The 20,968-nt window shown below is 44.4% G+C and overlaps 1 protein-coding gene across 1 annotated transcript in view; it reads left to right on the forward strand.

Annotated features, from left to right (window-relative positions):
• DNAI4 (dynein axonemal intermediate chain 4) overlaps nt 1-20,968 on the forward strand; it is a 496,013-nt gene that overhangs the window by 76,539 nt on the left and 398,506 nt on the right. Inside the window, exon 3 of the mRNA XM_078668935.1 lies at nt 1,394-1,581. Coding sequence (XP_078525061.1) covers nt 1,394-1,581 — 188 coding nt within the window. The remainder of the gene's footprint in view (nt 1-1,393; nt 1,582-20,968) is intronic.

Below are 20,968 nucleotides of genomic sequence, written 5' to 3' on the forward strand. Positions count from 1 at the left end.
TCAAGGTTCTCAAGTCCGACGAATACCAAGGTGCCGAACCCATTCTCTTCCCATTTGTAAGTTGTTTCTTTTTGGGAAGGAGGGTATTCAGAGAGTGCACGAGCCAGGTATGTAAATTCGCATCAGCGACTATCGGATTGGCTCCTTGAGGGGGCCGCGTGGCCTCCAGGTGTACCGCCCAAGTGTCAACTGGGAGCCTCGACCAGGCTCTCTCAAGGGTATGAACCCTTGGGGCTACCGCAGCTGGACTATCAAATTGCCAAGTCGCGGACACCAAAAAGTGGTCTGTCCAAGGCATGGCAAGAGCCGGAGATGGAACAAAATGGTCCAAATTAGAGAGTATGGGATCGAGCAGATGGCCCTTCTCATGAGTCGCGCCCGAGTTGACCAGGTAGATTCCAAACGAGTTGAAATCGTCGATCAAATCGACTCCAGCAATGTTCGTAGGGTCATCCAGATGGATATTAAAATCCCCGAGGACAACAAAGTTGGCAGTAGAAGAGGCAAGAAGTGCGGTGGTTTCTAAAAGAGAGTTAGGGAAGCTACCCAGGGGTCCAGGGGGGCGGTAAATCAACAAGCCTACCAGAGATACTGTAGGTGACAGCCGAAGGGAGAACTGTAAGCTCTCACAATCAGTTACCCCTCCATTCTGGATCTTACAAGCGAGCGTGTCTCTATAAAGAACAGCAATTCCTCCTCCCCTCCCTTTCGGTCTATCAAGGTGGAGTATATGAAAGCCTGAAGGGAGTGCTCTAACCATGTCAGGGCCAGAACTGGGGGAGAGCCAGGTCTCAGTGAGAAACAACACATCGAGCTCGTGGTCCAGAATAAGTGAATGGATTTCAGTGGCATGGCACGACAAAGACCGACAATTAAGTAGGGCCATAGAGAGAGCACGTTTCACAGCCATTGAATTATGGCCAGAGAAACAGGCTCTACAAATCAGTTGTCCTGCTGTTGTCTGTGACCGCTCTTTCCGCCGAAAAAAACGCACGTGTGTAAATTAAGGAGTTTAGGGAGTAATGTATTATTATCAGCATTGTTGAGATTTTAATATACAATACTGAGGCTCATGCCTTATTTGACAGAAGTCTTTTTTAATGTCATTATTCATAATTTGTGGGGGGGGGGGGGGGAAAGAATGCAAGACCATACATATGTAAACACCTCTAAATACTACCGAGTACCTTTGAACGAAAAGACCAGTTTTCGCCTGCACTTTCTCTCATAAGAAATTCAGTTTCCCTTTTCTGTATTAAAAAGAAATGCACTGCAATGCTGTGAACACTGAATTACAACCAATCAGATGAGCCATTTTATTGCGAATAACAACATTTGGTTTTGCTAAGCTTGATTTCATTAAAGCAACTTACAGTATGTGTGTGTTTTACAGGTTTTTGATGACCAAGGGTTCGATGTGACACCACGCCCGCTATTTCTACCGGAGCCAGGAGCTTCTCAAACTAAACAAAATAAAATATTTGCCTCACAGGATATTTCAGGAGGTACAGCATCTGACATCCTATCCACCATCTCTCTTCAGACTGGTGTCACCGCCAGCTTTATGGGGCCATTTACAAGGTGTGTTGAGGGTGATGTCAAAGGTGTAATTTGGTGCTTCTCAAACATGCAAAATCCAAGTTCTGTTTGTGCGTTTATGAGCATTGATGGTTTTCACATACAAACATAATTCAATCCATAAGCATAACATGTGCTGCATATATAGTAACACAACATATTGAGCATCAACCTCCCAACAGCGGTAGAGAAGAGGTCAGCCCATGTCTTTTCAGTGCCAGAAGCTTCTATGAGCCACCTCAAAAACCGATTAACTCTAAAAAAAACTGAGCTAGGTGTTAGTGGTTTTTATCTAATAATGTGACATACTACTTGGAAAGTTATTTAGAAAAAAGTAATTTCCCCTTAATGTTTAATCATATGTGCAAAATGTTTTCTTTATAGGAGGAATGGGTAGAACTTAATTGGAGTGCTGTTTGTTCAAAACATGCATGAAATGCTCTGACTAAGGAATATTGCATGATCACCTTGGCTTATCTCCCACATAGTCCCATTAATCCAACCCCTATTATGGAAACACTTTTCTGTGAGGAATATCCAACTTACCCTTTGTGATTTTCTGTAAGATTCCATTCCTTAGGGAAGGCTGCATGTGGTACATAAACAGCACCACCAACATTACAGATAAGAAATATATCAAAAGCCCCCCAAAAATTTCTTAAGCGGACAAAATATATTGATTAGGATGAGGCTCAAGGAAGAAAGAGGTAGAGATTAGGACTAATTAAAAAGATATTTTTTTTTGTTGGTATCAACCAAAAGGAAGAAAAAATGAATCTAATCCAATGGGACACTGTTATTACAGCTTTGAATTGGTAAAATACCAACTCAAGCCAACCTACTAGTCCTATGCTTAAAGACTTTGCTGTTTAAATGGCGAAAGACTTTGTCATTTTCTATCTCGGCATGGATAGCACTGTCTCATCCTATGCTTAAAAACTTTGATAGAAAAACAGACATTTGAGGTGAGCAGATCTAGAGTGTCGCTGGTGTTGAGAGTGCTCTAACAGGAGCTGCTTTCCACCTAAACTGAGACCTACCCAGAGTTCTCTCCTTTTTTGCATAATTTATGCGTCACTCTATGCCTGAAAGGGTTTTGTTTTGACTTAATACTGGGTGCTCCCTTGTGTCTGGACAAAGCTATACCTCTCTGAAGAGCTCTAATTAGAGCGAAACACTGTGTCAGGGGTTGCTTTATTCATTTCAGGTTGGCTTGAGTTGGTATTTTACCAATTCAAAGCTGTAATATTGTGCCTGGAGTGATAAATGGCTTTTGTTATTTGACAGCTCGGCAAGGACTGCACTGTACTAGTCCTATGCTTAAAGACTTTGCTGTTTAAATGGCGAAAGACTTTGTCATTTTCTATCTCGGCATGGATAGCACTGTCTCATCCTATGCTTAAAAACTTTGATAGAAAAACAGACATTTGAGGTGAGCAGATCTAGAGTGTCGCTGGTGTTGAGAGTGCTCTAACAGGAGCTGCTTTCCACCTAAACTGAGACCTACCCAGAGTTCTCTCCTTCTTTTTTGCATAATTTATGCGTCACTCTATGCCTGAAAGGGTTTTGTTTTGACTTAATACTGGGTGCTCCCTTGTGTCTGGACAAAGCTATACCTCTCTGAAGAGCTCTAATTAGAGCGAAACACTGTGTCAGGGGTTGCTTTATTCATTTCAGGTTGGCTTGAGTTGGTATTTTACCAATTCAAAGCTGTAATATTGTGCCTGGAGTGATAAATGGCTTTTGTTATTTGACAGCTCGGCAAGGACTGCACTGTACTAGTCCTATGCTTAAAGACTTTGCTGTTTAAATGGCGAAAGACTTTGTCATTTTCTATCTCGGCATGGATAGCACTGTCTCATCCTATGCTTAAAAACTTTGATAGAAAAACAGACATTTGAGGTGAGCAGATCTAGAGTTTCGCTGGTGTTGAGAGTGCTCTAACAGGAGCTGCTTTCCACCTAAACTGAGACCTACCCAGAGTTCTCTCCTTCTTTTTTGTGTATATATATATATATATATATATATATATATATATATATATATATATATATATGTGTGTGTATATATATGTCTAAATCAAAGCAGCCTTTATATATTCACTGAAACAAACAAAGGATAAAGTGATGTTATAATTAGGTGAAAATTTCAGTTTAAACCTACAATTTAAAACTAAAAAACACTGAAATTTACCAGTCACAGTTATTTCAGATAACTGTAACACCCTTCCTCAGTGGTGTACAGTGTTGTAATCAATGTGTAATTTCAGATGTATTGATGATATCAATAATGTGAAAGAATATGTCCTGGGTGAAGTAATCTGTGAGCTCATAAGCAGTGCATGACAATGGCGTGACTTATAATTACCTGAAATAACAATAACTGGTGATTTTCAGTGGTAACCCTACACTGCCCCATTATATCTTATTATTTTAATCTTCAAGACACTGGGACTGAGTACCCATGTCCTGAAATGGCGACCGCAACATTTCTTATGTTGTGGTCAGCCAAACACAGGTCAAATTCCTGTGGGACTTGCGTGAATGAGATGGGTATTCAAAAAAAAAAAAGTTGTCTCGGTCAATCAGATATCTCTACAATATTTGAAGTTGCGTAACCCACCGGGCTCCAGCGAGAGTCCCCTGAACCCAAATGCCCAAATATATATACATTTTTAACCTTAATTTCTCAAAAACTATGTAACAGATTTATGTGAAATCACAAAAAGCACATTTTCTGGGTAACGTATGGGCGAATTTAGCGAATTCGCGATTCGCGTATTTACGAATTCGCAATCCGCAAAATTTGCGAACTTTCGCGAATTTGCAGATTTTTTTTGTGTTCGCAAGGGTTTCTGCCAGTTTGCGAGGGTTTTTTACGAGTTCGCAAACGCGAACTTACTTGTCGGGTCGCAACGGTCGCGACCATGTTGTTTCTACGTCTGATTCATCACAGCACCCTCTGTTTCACCACTGCCACCCTCTGGTTCACGCATGCCACCCTCTGGTTCATCATTGCCACCCTCTGGTTCATCACTGTAGATTATGGGGAGAGAAGCACACCTGCCCTGCCTCAACTGACATGAATTAATTTGGGGCTGATTAATGTGTCACTGAATTTGAGCTGGCACCTGCTTCCTTAGCTGTAAGTGCTTCCTGATTAATGATGAGCTTGAACTTTTGGACCTGCTAAGTGCTTTCAGTTTTGCAAAATTCGTTAGCACACCTGCCCTGCCTCAACGGACATGAATGAATTGGGGGCTGATTAATGTGTCACTGAATTTGAAGTTCCAGTCTGGCACCTGCTTCCTTATCTGTAATTGCTTTCTGTTGCAGTGTAATTTTTTTAACAGGACCTTTATAGCTATTCTCTGAGCCTGCTGTGAGGGTCAGAGCAGGGTCATAGAATAGTTGCAAGTAGGCAACTGAACTCTGGAGGGGCCCCTCAGGAAGCACTACAGGGAATGGTTACTAATGATGAGCTTGAACTTTTGCACCTGCTGAGTGCTTTCAGTTTTGCAAAAATCTTTTTTCTGCAATTTCACGCGATTCCCAGGGCGCGAATTTGCACGAGATCGAATTCGGAAGGCGCGAATTAATGCGAATATGCGATTTGTTTTTTGCGGCGTGTTAGTTCGCGTGGTTTTTTGCGTTTTCGCGAGCTGCTTGTAGCGCAACGACGTGAAGTTACCCTAGCGGTCGTACATGGGCGCGGCCATCTTGTTTGCGTGATGTATTTCCGTTTCCGGGCGCTATGTGTAATCTCGCGAAGTGTGCGGCTCGCTAGTACAAGTTCGCGTGGAATATCTCGCGCGAACGTACCCACGCGGTCGTGAACGTGCGTGGCCATCTTGTTTTTCATTTATTGCTATGGTTCTGGGCATCCTTTCTGTATCCTCTCTCAATCTCTGCCCTCCTTTGCTTGTTTGAAGTTTTTTTTGATCTATTTTACTTATTATCTGTCCCTCTACTTTGCTAGCTCTATATTTTTGTGTTTTCTGCTACTTTTGGTTAATTTTAAACTACTTTTTTAAACTCTTTTCTTTTCTTCTTCCCTATTCTATTTATTATTTATTATTTACCTTCCTTTCTGCCCAGACCATGGTAAAGGGAGCCGGGAAGCAGCCCGAGAAGGGGAAGGGTCCCGCACCCCGTGCCCGGCTCCCGTGCGGGCGTTTGAGGGGGGAGCTAGTGATGCCACTGGAGATCCTTAGCGCGGAGGAGGTGGCCGCACTAGTGTACTATATACAGCGCCGCCTCCCCAGGACCATCGCGGCAGGCGGCAGGATCGCAAGCGGCTACGGGCTCCGAGAGCGCCGGAAGCGGTGGGATAAGGTGTGCCGGGCCATGTATGAACACTCTCGGGTCCGGCGCACCTACAACCAGGCCACCCACCGTTGGACGGATCTCCTGGACCGGGAACGCGACCTGCTCGACCTGCTCGGCGTCGAGATCCCCGTTCTTGGTGAGTAGTAGTAGCAATTTCATCACTACTCTGTTTTCTCCTGCTCTGTGTGTTTTTATATTGCAAATTTTTGTTTTTTACCAAGAGCAATAATGCTGCCGATTACATTGTAGGTAAATTATATTTCAAAATCTTCTGTGCATTTCAGGTGCACTGCTCTCCTTCTCAGTAGCGTTACTACTATGCTTATTTGTTTTCGATTTTGTGTTAATTTCATTGGCCTGAGAAATTATGTATGAGTGTAGTTTACAGAACTGCGTAATGCTAGACACTAAGAGGCAGATTTGCAATTACCGGCGCATCCCTGCAAAGTAGCAGGGATGCGCCAGTAATTGTGCGCCACGCCACCACCACCCATGGTGCGCCGTATTTACGCATCTGTGCTGTAAAGGCGGCGCATTGCTGGAGTTGCGTCGCAACGATGGAGCAATGCTCTGGGGTGCCCTATCTCCCCAATGCTGCGTCAAGCTGTACGTCTGCTTCAAGCAGGCGCAGGGTTTGAGTGACGCATCATTGTCCTAAAAGTGTCTGATTGAAATCTTGTAGATTTCCCTCAGCCACTTTTAGGATGCGTTCCTGCGCAGGAACGCCCTCCCTTGCGCCGGAACGCCCCCTGATGGCGCAGGGCTTTACAACGTGATGCATCTCCATATGCGTCACGTTGTTAATATACGCTGTACCATGGTGCCTCTTTTGTTCTGCCGCTGCGTCACAAAAGTCACGCAACAACGGAGCAAAAGAGCCGCAAGGGGCTTGTAAATCTGCCCCTACAGACTCAAGTCCAGTCCTTCCTTTGTACACCTGGCAATAAGAAGAAATAGTGGTGGTGGATTGATAGTTTGAGTATTTTAATGACTGGTTAATGTAGTAGGAAACTTTTTAGTGTTGTCACTGATCTGCAATCACAATGAAGTTTGTCTGTCACTTCGCGTGCTGCGGACTGCTGCCTGCCAGTCCTAGGCGAACCTTTTTAGTAGTATGTTTAGTGAGTTACATAACTTTCCAAGTCGACGGTCCGCAAATCAAGCAATACTAATATCGTAGTAGACCACATGAGATAGGTCAATATATCCCGTGGAGTAGTTGTCTATTTGCTATTTCGCCAAAATATTTTGTTATTGTTCTTTTGAAATGTTTGATTTGGTTGACAACAATCATCCATGTTTTCGGGTCTTTCTTTCTTTCATGTTGTAAATCAGCTCCCCCCAGGGGCAAGAGGACAGAGGAGGAGGTGGTATCGGCTGCTGTAGAAGGCCAGGATCGGTCAGGCGAGGGCTCCTTTGCTGGCCCCGGTAAGTTTTTATTTTAATATAGCGTTCCTCATTCGATTTTTTCTAAATCGTCTTTGATCTTCTTGTAGACTGTATCTAAATTCTTATCCTGCCTCTACTATGACTCCCTGTGGTATTACTAGATTATTCTTATTAGTCTGTCTGTGTAGCTAACTAAGATTGCACGGTTGGCAAAAGGTGTTAACCCCTACGGTGCTCATGACAAGCTCAGCTCGTCATGAGGCACAGTGCTCCTGTGCCTCGTCATGACCACACCCATTAACATTATGGCCCAACACAGCAGAGGATTGACTCCAGCAGCCATGGTGTTAAACAAAACTCCCATTCTAGTCAGCAATAGCTCTATGCACTGAGTGCAGTCCTCTGGGTTGTCCATAATGTGTTTTGAAGTCTTCTAAATGTTTATGCTTTGACAATTCCCAACAAGAAACTGTCAATGAACACCAAGAAAGAATAAGATACTAGTTTACTTTTTGATTGGATAGGAGGACAATCCATACTACTATTGTTGCAGGGACAATTCTGCACAAACAGAACTATGGACACTAAATAGTGCATTGTTTTATCAATTATAATAGGCGCAGTTAGACTTTCCACATACCTCAGTCATAACAGAATTTGAACCCCCCCATCTCCTTACTGACTAGCTAGTGTGACAGAGTCATTTAGCTCCCTAATTCATCGATGATTGATCCCCAATGATGATTATCCAACCCAGGACATAAGACTACGGAGTCAGAGTCCAGAACTGTCAGAGCCACGGACTCATGCTTGTAAATTGCAAAACCTTTTGCTCAGTCACTCTTGACCAAAAACCACAGAGTCTATTTGAGTTTTAAAGCTTTATTAAAAGTAAAAACATCTATTAAAATCAAGTTTGTCATAAAACATAAACGGTTGATTAAAAATGGAAAAGTGCTTAGTGATTTATTTCACAAATTTATTGTGGGCGAGCCAAGCCCTCACCTGGTTTGAACTTTAATTTTTCTTTTTGGTGCTGAATCGTTGGTCACTCCGTCCTAGTGATGATGATCTGATATTGCTCTTGTTCTTAGAAGTGAAGCTTCTGTCTGTTATGAGAAAAATTGTGCGTGTTAAAAAGCAAGCATTCATCAGTTGTGCCAAAAAGTGCAGCAAGACCTCACCATTCCATGGAAAAAGGGAAATTTTTACTTTAGAGTAGACAGTCACAAATTATTAGATTAGTTTCTGTATTCACATTTTTTCATTCCTAGACAAAATACTAGTGAGTGGTGTATGTCTATGACATCTAACATTCTTAAATGTACTTTGTAGGTGGAACATCTGGTGCCGGGGCCAGCGTGGAGGTGGAGGAGGACACTTCTGGGGCGGAGGCGGTGCAAGTGCCGGAGGAAACTGCTGTGAGGGTTGCCACGGTAGTGGCGGGCAGTGGTAAGCTCTTATATTCCTTACGTATTGAGATTGCAGACTGCAGAGTGTGCTCTCTGCACGGGTGTAGTATATATGTTGTACAGTTAAGTTACTATACTGTTAAGAAGACTTTCAAATTTAGAACAAAGTTTTTATCAACCAGGTAGTAGCCTCCTCTAAATTGACTTCAACTCAGCGGTGAATTTTTTTTCGAGAATCCAAATCAGATCTGAGATGAACTTGATGGATGGGATGAACGAAAAGTGAAAAAAGGGTGTAAGTAAGTGTGGAAGGACGAGCAAGTTAAAAGTAATGATGACTGACAAAGAAGAATGATACGTGTTTGATTGGTGCCCAAGGTGGCTGGGAAGGAATATGATGCATGGCTGGGTGAAGGATGAAGCAAGGATGGGTGGAAGGAGAACAGCCTGGGTGGGTGAAACAGAAACTGTATGTGTGTGCAATATATCCTTTGGTTGAAATTCAAATGCAAGTCAAGCACGGATGTATGGCTTGCGGTTTCCCAAATAAAATGAAAAGGTTGTTTTCCCGCGAGAAAACGTAAGGTTTGTCCAGATGAGAGACATGAAGAAGAATGATTGACATATAGTTTGAATGGATGGATGCCTGGATCATGGTACTATCTGACTCTTAGATAGCATATGTGTATCTAGAGAGAGTAGACGGTCACTGGATGAACTAAGTGTTACTTTGAAGAGCATGTAACACCGCACCCGCACGTCCGTTCCAGTGTAGGAAAGGCAAGGAAAAGAAGTTTTAATTTTGTCCGAATACTACCATGAATAGTAGCAGTAGTTTGTATTGCAAGCACAGCATATATCCGGCTATTACGATGGCCACTCACTACCTCTGTTAATAAGTTTAGTAGAACTCGGTCATTCATGTGTGGATGTATCACTGTTCACTCAATAAAAAGCAAAGCACCTAAAGTCATCCCATATGTAAGCAAATACATGCCATGTGCAGTGATAGATAATCAGATTATTTATCTTCTTCATTTTTCTTTTCTAGTATTCATTGGCACTGTAGGGTGAAAGTTAAATTAATTAAGCAGTAACCCTTGTAACAGAGTATTCTCCGTGCCACCCGTAATAGAAAAGTAAGAGCATCACCACCTGCATGTACTGGACCGGTACAGGAACGCAAGTCTGTCTCACTCATCATGGCAGGCGTCTGTTTTTCTCGGGTGCAAGTTGACTGCGCTGGCATTATGCCGGCTTGCAGAAGTTAACGTACCAATTTTGCTAAACAGGAGAGAAGAAGAAGAATAAGACTGGTGTACTGTCATAGTCGACTCTAATGGAGTGAGTCCATAGTGCTCATAGAATTGATTCCTTAAACTCCCACTAATGTTAAAGCAAGGATGAAGAAGTGGGAGGTTAGATAGATAGATACTGGCCACAATAGTTATGTACTGCGCTTGCAAGTTGCTAGTTCTACTGTGACACAACTTTCTGCTGAATCATTTTGTGTTAATCTCAAAGAGCATTGGTTACAGACTATTTCTTTCTTTCTTCATATAGATGCTCCTTCCAAACCAACACGGAAGGAGCTGGCTAAAAGGGCCCGGCAACGGAGGCTGGAGGCGACTGTTACCGAATATCGGCAGCTGGTGGCCCAGGAGGAGGGGGACACGCAGTCGACCACAACATAGACCGGGACAGCGGCATCCTCCTCCGCGCTCCCTGGGTCAGCCAGTCAGCGCAGCAGGTCTCTAGCGGTACAGAGCCGGGGTACCGCAGCCACCCACCACCGCCAAGCAGCAAAAAAATCAGCTGCCCCCCACAGCAGTACCAAAAAAAGGTTGCACCGCCTTTCACTCAGGGTGTCCTACCTCGAGCAGGAGCTGTTGAACACCAAAACCCTGCTCGAGACCCTCCGCAAGGAGCATGCCGACCTGGCCCGAAAAGTGAACAGCAGCCAGCAGTAGGAGGAGACTGTCCCTTGCCCCTTTTTTAAAGACTTCTGGGGGATGGGAATTGGGAGTTGGGTTTTTTGGACTTTTCACGGACATTCGTTGGGGTTAGGGAGGGGGGTGGGTTGGGTCTTGCGGGAGATATTTATGTTAGGGATATAAATATACTTTAAACTTTATCTTAGCAAACATGTTTTTTACTGCTTTTGAGGCTGGTGGGTGGGGGTTTAACAGTAAGTTTGTTTTCCTGAAACTTAAGTGGCATCTTGATTCAAGTTGTGTAAGTAATTGCCCAAATGGTTTCAAAACTAAGTGCCTCTCACAGAGTAAGTGAATTCAATAGTACTAGGACTTTACTAGTACTACCGTCAGTCTCTCGTCTCTCCTAATATTCCATTATACTACCTCCCCCCAAACGCTTATTTTACCTGTAATTTGTGTTTGGAAAAAGGGCTAGGCACGGGGTTGGCTGCACGGGAAATGGCGATTAAGGTTGGCAATCCTGGGCGGATGAAATGTCATCATTGCCGTGGTACTAGTGGTGTTACACAGTGGCAGTTGCAGCATATGAAAAAAAAGAAAATGAAACCTTGTTTGTCCTTACCGTAGCATTAGAACGATACGATAGAGAATATAGCAGGTGACAGTACACTAGAACAGTGCCACAATGTAGCCTAACAAATGGTAAAGTATTGAAAGTATAACTACTACTTGCGTTGAATTTCTTTGACATTGGCTACTACTACAAGAAATAGTACTGAAGGTGAAGGACACAGCAGCGTAATCATTTGCCACGTCTAGGAGGAGGATATTCTTGATGATCAATCAAGTTGATGGCGCATATGAAAATCTGCTTTCATTTGCCAATAGTCATGGGTCTGTGTCAAGCTGAGTAAGAATATATCCTCGGATTCATTCACCAGCCTGTTGCTATGACCTTATCCTCCCCAGCAAGTGTGTGGAATTATTGCTGTCATTTAGTCACACATCAATCAAAACCACACAGCCCAGGGGAAGAGGGTTAGGGTTTGGAAATGGATGGGAATGGGGTTTTTTGGGAAAGTTTTGTTGAGAGAAGAAAAAAAAAGCACAGCATGGACAAACAATAATTGAAGATAAACAAATCTTTGGGTACAAAGGTATCCATAAATCTTTTAAGTGACATAAAGGAAGTGCATACACTACTGCATGCATGGTTACTGAAAAAAGTAAGTAGTACTTTCGACAACCGTGAATGAAAGAATGTGACAGTACAGGGCTGCAGTAATTATGCGTTTTCACTTGCCTATCTCTGCACTCAGAGAAACACTTCGTACATTAAATTAGGTTTGAAAAATAGCAGAAGTAAAACCTATACAATGGCTGAAGGGATGAATTTAGAAGCAGAGATCAAAGAAATGCAGAGTCACACCCATAGAAGTTCACAGCAATAACATTACTTAAAAGATAATTAGAAAAGAACGGATACTGTATCTGTATGTTGTTGTAGTTGTCCTGTTGAATTTGGGAAGTTGCATGCATCCAACCATCCCTCTTATTAGCGGGACTCCTCCATTCCATCTGACGCTCCGTCCATCAATGTTGGTGACCAGAAGACACCCTGTCCACTGCCTGCCTGGAGAATGCTGAATTGCGTCTCGCTAATGTGAAGCCTGACTTCATCCTTTTTTCGCATTGCACTGGCTGAAACCCGGCCTGTAATTATTGATGGAAAAACAGGAAGTGATATTAGAACACCACTGACAAATAAATATAAGGTATGCACGCTGTGTAGTGCAAAAAGTCACAGTTTAAGTTTCCTAATAGACAGTACAATATTTTTGAAAGTGCGTACTCTGTCTGAGTCTCCTTTTGAAGGATAAATAAGTATGGGCGAATTGATTTAGCGGATCTTTCCCCTCAAGCTAGGTGTACTGTAAACTGTGTTTTAGAACACAATTAGACCTTCCCAGCAGTGCTCCCAGACCCTGACTAAACCAAGTCGCAAACATTTAGAAGACCCCCAATCAGGTCTCAAAAAACGTGCGATACTGCTACCTGTCAGAGGCCTAGTAGAAAATGGTGACAAAACGTACTTTGAAAGTAAAGTAGGCCCAAATCCCCCCTTACCCACCATGGATTGTATTCAAACCACTTGCAAGCAAGCAAAAGTATCCATACCCAGAATTGCTCCAAGACTCGTAAACCCCCCCCACAAACACCAGGAACCCCCACAAACAGCCCCCCAAAAACGGTAGAGTGAGCGAAATCTCAGAAAATGCAAACATTTTTTCCCCAGGGAATGTCTCCAAAACACTTTCTTTCGGGTATTAGACCTTCCCAGCAATGGCCCCAGAACTGTCAACCCGGGTGAAAACAAGTTTAACACCCCCAACAAGCCAAAAGGCAAAACCCGGGAAAAGCCACACTTAGAAAACTTTGGGCCTACCTGGAATTCAGTCCAAATGCGCTCTGCAGGTAGGCCTCACTCCCCTTTTCCACCATGGATTTCCTGTAAAACAAATGCAATCAACATTAGAATGTGCCAGCAGTGCTCACAGACCCCAAAACCCACCCCCAACAACCTAAAAGCCCCCCAAACAGCACCCCAAAGACAGGCAAGTGATCAAAAGCGCAAAACCTTTTTCTGCTCCGATTTTCTCCAAATCACTTTTAGCCGGTATTACACCTTCCAAGCAAGGCCCCCAGACCTGTGAACCCGGGCAAAAACAAGTTTCACCCCCCAAAAAGCCGAAAAGCAAAACCGGGAAAAGCCACACTTAGGAAACTTTGGGCCTACCTGGAATGCAGTCCAAATGAGCTCTGCAGCTAGGCCCTAACTCCCCTTTTCCACCACGGATTTTCTGAAAAACAAATGCAATCAACATTAGACTGTGGCAGCAGTGCTCCCAGACCCTAAAACCCATCCCCAAAAACCTGGAAGCCCCCCAAACAGAACCCCAAAGACAGGCAAGTGAGCAAAAACGCAATATACTTTTTCACCTCCGATTTTCTCCAAACCACTTTTATCCGGTATTAGACCTTCACAGCAATGCCCCAGACCCGTCAACTCACCCGCAAAGAAGTAGAACACCCCCACAAGTGCAGAGTCTTTCTTCATTGGGCGTAATCCAGCCATCTGCTTTGAGGGAAATAGGAGTCTGGAGGAGGAGGATAGAGGAGCATGTTCTTGTGCACTTGTGAACCTGAGGAATGCAGACTGCGGCACCTTCAAATCAATAAGCAAATAAGTGAAGACAGTTCTGCTGATGGGCTTGTTTTTGTGATTAGGTGATTAAAGTTTTTTTTATATAGATTTTGCAAAACAAAGAAAGACAGACACACAGGAATAAAAGTTAATAAGGACGAAAAAGAAAGTTTGTGACTCATTTTCAGGGCTCGGTGTCAGGGAAGAAGAGCTCGTCCTCAAACTCTGCAAATTTAGACGGGAGTAGGTCAGTTAACAGAGAAGAAATTCCCTCATCTAAGTTGGTGTCCTCCTCGTCTTCTTTCTGCGTGCATTCTAGTATTTTGTAATCTGGTGGTATGAAGTGCTGATTCATCTTGATCATTGTTAACCTCTCTACATTTTTGGGCGAGAGGCGGGTCCTTTTGGAAGTTACAATGCCACCAGCAGCACTGAAAACACGTTCAGAAGACACACCTGCGAGTGGGCAAGACAAGTAATTTATAGCCAGGTTGGTGATCTCTGGCCACACATCTCTTTTCCCATGCCAATACGCCAATGGGTCATGATGAACATAGACCTCTGTTGAGTCATTCAGATAGGCCTGCACCATCGACTCAAAGTTCTCCAGGGTTCCTCCACTTTGCTTACTTTTTTCTGGGACCTTTTGAGAAGCAAACCCAAGCTGAGTTAGCCAATCCGCTTCTTCACAAATTATTACTGTTGTGTCTGGTGCAGATGATACGGTTGCTGGTGTCGTTAACGGCTGAGAGGGAAAATCACTCACTTCTGCCACAGCCACAGATGCACAAGTGGATTTCTTTGACTCCGGATGGCCTGCTGATGCTGATTTACTGCCTTTTCCTTCAATTTCCTGCCGTTCTCTTTCAAACCGAGTGGCTGACACAGCTAGCCAATGTTTGTACTTTGTAACATCTGCGTCATCAAAAGGAAAAAATACTCTGCCTGCCACTGCCTTTTGGTGCTCTAGCATGCGCAACAATGTAATAGCTTTTCCCAAATTACAGTCCTCCCTGCTGACTGCACGCGTGAAGACCTCAAAAGGACGAAGCATGTCTGTCAGGCTTTTAAATAGCTCCCCTTGCTCCACCTGTATCCTCAGGTCTATCATAGGTGTACCCAGTTTAAAGAAATACTGATCGACTACCGCATACTGCTCATACAGACGCTCAAGCATGTAGAAGGTTGAGTTCCAACGTGTTACCACTTCCTGGATGAGTGCTTTCACTGGCACTTTACGTTCATGTTGCAGGCACCTCAGCTGCTTCCGGGCCTTAAAAGAATGGTTGAAATGTGTGCACATTCTTCGGCAGGTGGTCAGTAACACGTAGACTGGACTTTCTTTACGCAAGAATTTTTTAACAACCAGGTTTATACAGTGCGCCAAACACGGCACTCTGAAATAGTTACCCTCATCCATGGCCTTAACTACATTGGCGCCATTATCCGTGGAAACATAACCAATCCTGCGTTTTCTTGGGGACAGCCATTGAAAGACCTTTGTGTTAAACTCATGCAAAATGTTTTCTGCTGTATGAGTTTTCTCCATGGCAAACATGGCTACTGTTGCATGTTTCCGAGCAGCTTTATAAACTTTGTCTGTGTCAACACCTGCGTTTAGCTTTGCTTTAACCCCTGAAAAAGAGACTCAGTGTGCAGTGATGCACATGTAATCAAGGGCTTGGCAACTGGTCCACATGTCTGTTGTCAGATGTACAGTGTGAACAGCACTCTTCTGCAAAGCTGCCCCAATCACCTCCAGCACATCTTCTTGTAGTGCTGGAACCGCAACTCTGGCAAAATAGAACCGGCTAGGAACCTTCCATTTAGGGCAGAGCGTTGCCACCATTTTAAGAAAACCCACCCCTTCCACAAAAGAAAAAGGGAGAAGGTCCAGCGCTAGCATTTTAGCCAGCTTAGTGTTATACAGACGTGCCGTTGGGTGGTTGCGTTCAAATGGCGCATCTGAAAACAACATGCTTCTAATGGTGGGCTGGACCATTTTACGGGATGATGATGACTTCTTCGACCCAGTTACGCTCAGTGATGATGAACTTTTTCGCATTGGTTTCTCACTCTCTCCCACACTCTCAGTGTGGCTCATATATCTTGCAGGGGGTGTGCTGCTGACAGGGGTACTGGGTGTAACTGAAGAAATGTTTGACGCTTCTTCTTCCTCGTCATCATCAGATGAAACATCAACGGATACAATTTGTTGACTTGCAATTTAGGCTGCCTTGATCTCCCTTAGGTGCGCATGCCATTTGACAGTGTGCTGTCTATCAAGATGACTTCTCTATCCTCCGGTACCATAGTTGGTACCAAGCTTACCACGACTAACTCGAACCTTACAAATGGTACAAATGGCTATGTTTTCCCTTGTTGGGCTAACACTAAAGAAGTCCCAAATGGCGGACTTCAAATGTCTGTGGGGGGCGGAGGAGGCGCTACTGGGAATTCTAATGCCAGATGAAGTGGAGGATGTGTGTTGCCGAAATGTACTACGTTGTGCACTTACAGCACCACTAATTGAGGAAATGGAGGTCGAGGTGGATGGAGGTCCCTTCTGGCGAGAAAATATGGAAGCTGTAGGTGGTGTTGGTGTACTAGTTAACTGCATTGTCCCATTGCCACGTCGCCAACATCACGCTCCGCAGCATTTCGGGATAGGGTAAAAATGTCTGTTTGCTGCATGCCCGCTGAGGCTGGAGTGACGTCTATGATGACTGCGTCGTCATCGTGAGAGTCTTCATCAGCAGGAGTATACGCCACTTCTTGTTCAGCGTCATCATCACACTCCATAACTATGAGACTTTCGGAGACCTTCCTTTTACGCTTAGCTACCTTTGTCAGATCATGGTGTGCCTCACTCTCAGACAGCACTGGTGGTTCCCAATTTTGATCCATATCATCAGAAGGAAGGGGGCTTGAAGAAGATGTAGACACCATCCTTGATCTTTTCCTTGCTGGGGATCTGGAAGACAATGAATCATCAGGAGGAGTGGCTTCCTCATATGATACCTCGGCTTGAATGTCGATTTCCTGATGTGCCCCTACTTCGGGAGGAACAACTATTGTGGGCACTTGTGCCGCTCCATGCACCTCTGCTTGCGCCTCTCCTTGCACCGCCTCTCCTTCCACATGTACTTGGGCTTGTACTTGCAGCACATGTGGTTGTTGTTGCGGCTGTGGTTGTTGAACACTCGTCAGATGAGTTACAACAACCTGTGTTGATTGAGGGATGCTGCTACTTTCTTGCGATGAGCCAACATCACTGGTCGATGGTGATTGAACAACTATACTGGCTGCCTCTGCAGCACTCAAGGGCTTGGACCTAAGTTGGCGTGGTGGTGGTGGCACTGAGCCCAATGGAGCGGAGGTGCTGCTCCCAGCTTGATCCCCAGCAGACCCCGCTGCTGCTGCAGGCGTACATTTTTTTCCCCAAAAAATGTGGCGGTCGGCACACCAGTCTCCTTGGTAAGTGGCGCCACTTGCTTCTTCTGCTCCTTACTGGCAACTTTCTTGCTGGAGGAGCTATGGGCAACTTTTTTTGGGGCCATCTTCTTCAGATGTCAGAATAGCAGGCCGCAGTTGCACAAGTTGCAGAGTTGTCTGTGGCCACACGTGACGTTGTGCTGCACACACCGCAGCAGGACTTCTTCCTGGCACTGATGAGGAACGATGAGGCTGATGATTCGTCTTTCTGCACCTAAAAGCAAACGAAGCCAGAGGAACATCAGTTAAATAAATGTTGCATATGTAGCGCTTCAATTAATAGTTTGCAAGTAAGCATTTTTATTATACCCACCCCCCATAATGGAAAGACCAATAAAATGCATGACTGACAGGGTACCCATGGGCATAATGGATGAAAGCATAGCAGACTGGTTGCAGGCCTATGGCACAACAAAGCACACTGCCTGGCTTCAATATGGCCCCTAGACCCCAACCCACATGGCCAGGCCCTGGACCAGGCCTCAAAATGGCCCCCACCCACATGGACAGGCCCCAACAACACCCCAAAAAGTTGAAAAACACACATAAATCACCACAATCCAATGCCATCCATGCCCTCAATCATGTTGAAATTCAAGACACCCCACAGAAAGACTCGATCCATGCACCACTGAGTACCCCTGAGCATAATGGATGAAAGCATGGCAGACTGGGTGCAGGCCTATGGCCCAACAAAGCACACTGCCAGGCTTCAAAATGGCCCCTAGACCCCCACCCACATGGCCAGGCCCTGCCTGGACCAGGCCTCAAAATGGCCCCCACCCACATGGACAGGCCCCAACACCACCCCAAAAAGTAAAAAAACACACAAAAATAACCACAATCCAATGCCATCCATGCCCTCCATGATGTTTATATTAAAGAGACCCCACAGAAAGACTCAGTCCATGCACCACTGAGTAGCCCTGGGCAAAAGGCCCCAACTACAGCCAAAAAATCGAAAAACACACAAAAATCACCGCAATCCAATGCCATCCATGCCCTCAATCACGTTGAAACTCAAGACACCCCACATAAAGACTTGGTCCATGCACCACTGAGTACCCCTGGGCATATTGGATAAAAGCATGGCAGACTGGGTGCAGGCCTATGGCACAACAAAGCACACTGCCTGGCTTCAAAATGGCCCCTAGACCCCACCCACATGGCCAGGCCCCAACACCACCCCATAAAGTCGAAAAACACACAAAAATCACCACAATCCAATGCCATCCATGCCCTCCATGATGTTTACATTAAAGAGACCCCAAAGAAAGACTCAGTCCATGCACCACTGAGTACCCCTGGGCAAAAGGCCCCAACAGCCAAAAAATCGAAAAACACACAAAAATCACCACAATCCAATGCCATCCATGCCCTCAATCATGTTGAAATTCAAGACACCCCACAGAAAGACTCGGTCCATGCACCACTGAGTACCCCTGGGCCTAATCGATGAAAGCATGGCAGACTGGGTGCAGGCCTATGGCACCACAAAGCACACTGCCTGGCTTCAAAATGGCCCCTAGACCCCCACCCACATGGCCAGGCCCTGCCTGGACCAGGCCTCAAAATGGCCCCCACCCACATGGACAGGCCCCAACACCACCCCAAAAAGTTGAAAAACACACAAAAATCACCACAATCCAATGCCATCCATGCCCTCCATGATGTTTACATTATAGAGACCCCACATAAAGACTCAGTCCATGCACCACTCAGTACCCCTGGGCAAAAGGCCCCAACAACAGCCAAAAAATCGAAAAACACACAAAAATCAGCACAACCCAATGCCATCCATGCCCTAAATGATGTTGAAATTCAACAAAACAGTTGTATCATGCACCCATAACTAACCCTGGTCCTACTGGATACTGTGGCTACCCACAATATATTTTATTTAATGTTCTGAAAAAGTTCCAAAATTGTAGTTGCAGCAACTGTAATGCCCCAAACAAACAACATCAACTTACTTGTGAAATTTCTAATCCAAAAGTGATCCAAAGAAAGTCAAAAAGGCCTCAAATCCAAATATCCAGCAGCATCCACAAAAAGTAATCCTTCCAGGTCAAGATCCAAATCAAAGTGACCAGGACATGAACAAAGCACTGGGAGGAGCCTGCTGGACAGGAACAAGAAGTTGGAGACTGTGGGGCACTTCCTTCCTCCCCCCCCCCCAAAATGGACTCCTTGCAAAAAAAAGTGCAGGCAAATGTCAACCTGAGGAGTTATTCTGATAAAAATAATCATTTTCAGAAGGTTTATGCTGCCTGCTGGTGGATTTCTTGTGCAGAATTGCAAATTTTCCAATTTTGCGAGCGCGAGATTGTTGCTGCCCGCTGCATCTACGTGTTCGCAATTGTTTACTCCCGCGATGCGTGATCGCGGGCCTTTATGACGTACTCGCGTTGACAAACTCTCGTTGCGCAAGGTGGCGGGTCGCGATGACGTAATCACGGTCGACAAACTCCCGCGGGATCACGCAGCAAGATACAAAATGGCGCAGCACACGCAAACATGGAGAAAAACAACTCTTCAAATGCTGAATGACGGTAAGTGAACGCCTCAATATTGTATTTGTCATGCGCGACCAAGCAGAAAAATCCGCTGCGTGCGAATTTTCGGCAAATTTGCCAGAATTCGCGGATCGCGAATTTGCCGAAAATCCGCAAATTCCGCGAGCGGAACGGATTTTACGCCCATACGATCTAGCTTTTTGCCGAATTTGGTCTAATTCCATTCAGCAGTTTGGGATGTAGTGCTGTTCAGAAATCCCTATGAAAATTTCATGGGGTAATTGTGTTTGGGACTCCCCTTATTTCTCAGCCCCACCTGATGGATCACCCCAAAACCTTCAAGAAAGGAGCTGAGGTCAATGAACCTTTTTTTGGACAGTTTGTGAAGATTTTCCAAAGGTGCCAAAGTTATTAGCAAACCAATAAAACACTCTTCCTATGGTAACTAGGTCCTAACTCTAACTACACAGTGGCAACTGCCACAAAATACCACAAAGTGGTAAAAGTGGGCTATTAACAACAACAGACAGACTTTGAGAAAACGTTTCTAGAGATCTTATTCTATGATGGAACCTTGAAGCTGTCCTTCGTTGCAATTGATATATGCTCCCCTAACTGCAGTACAAATGAAGGGGTTTTGCCAACGAAATACATGCTGACTGTGCTGTTTCAGATGCCTACAAAAGCATTAGGGGAAAGAGATATGTGTCAAGACAGTTCATCATTTCGATGTGATTGAATTTCATTGAAAGCCATAACCTGCTGGTAATGATCAAAATATTAGCCACTTATGATCTCAGCACAAGTACAATGAGTTCAAACATCACAACATTATACACACACAGTGGTTTGCTCTCTTCCAAAACAATCATTTAAAACAGATTGATCTGTGACTATATTTTGTTACACTTTCAAAGAACTATGAAAAATAGTGAAAACGCGTAAAAAGGAACTTACTACAGTAGATAAGTTAGTAGTATGGCTAAAATGTCCTTATTTGAATTACTTTAGCAATTTATATCCTTTGTACTTTGCCTTAGTATGGAATTCCAGTAAATTCACTCTAGTTGAGATTTTAGTGTGCTGGTTTTAATACCTTTAGTGTTAT

This window comes from Lissotriton helveticus, chromosome 1_2 (genome assembly GCF_964261635.1).
Source record: "Lissotriton helveticus chromosome 1_2, aLisHel1.1, whole genome shotgun sequence".
In the NCBI taxonomy this organism is placed as follows: domain Eukaryota; kingdom Metazoa; phylum Chordata; class Amphibia; order Caudata; family Salamandridae; genus Lissotriton; species Lissotriton helveticus.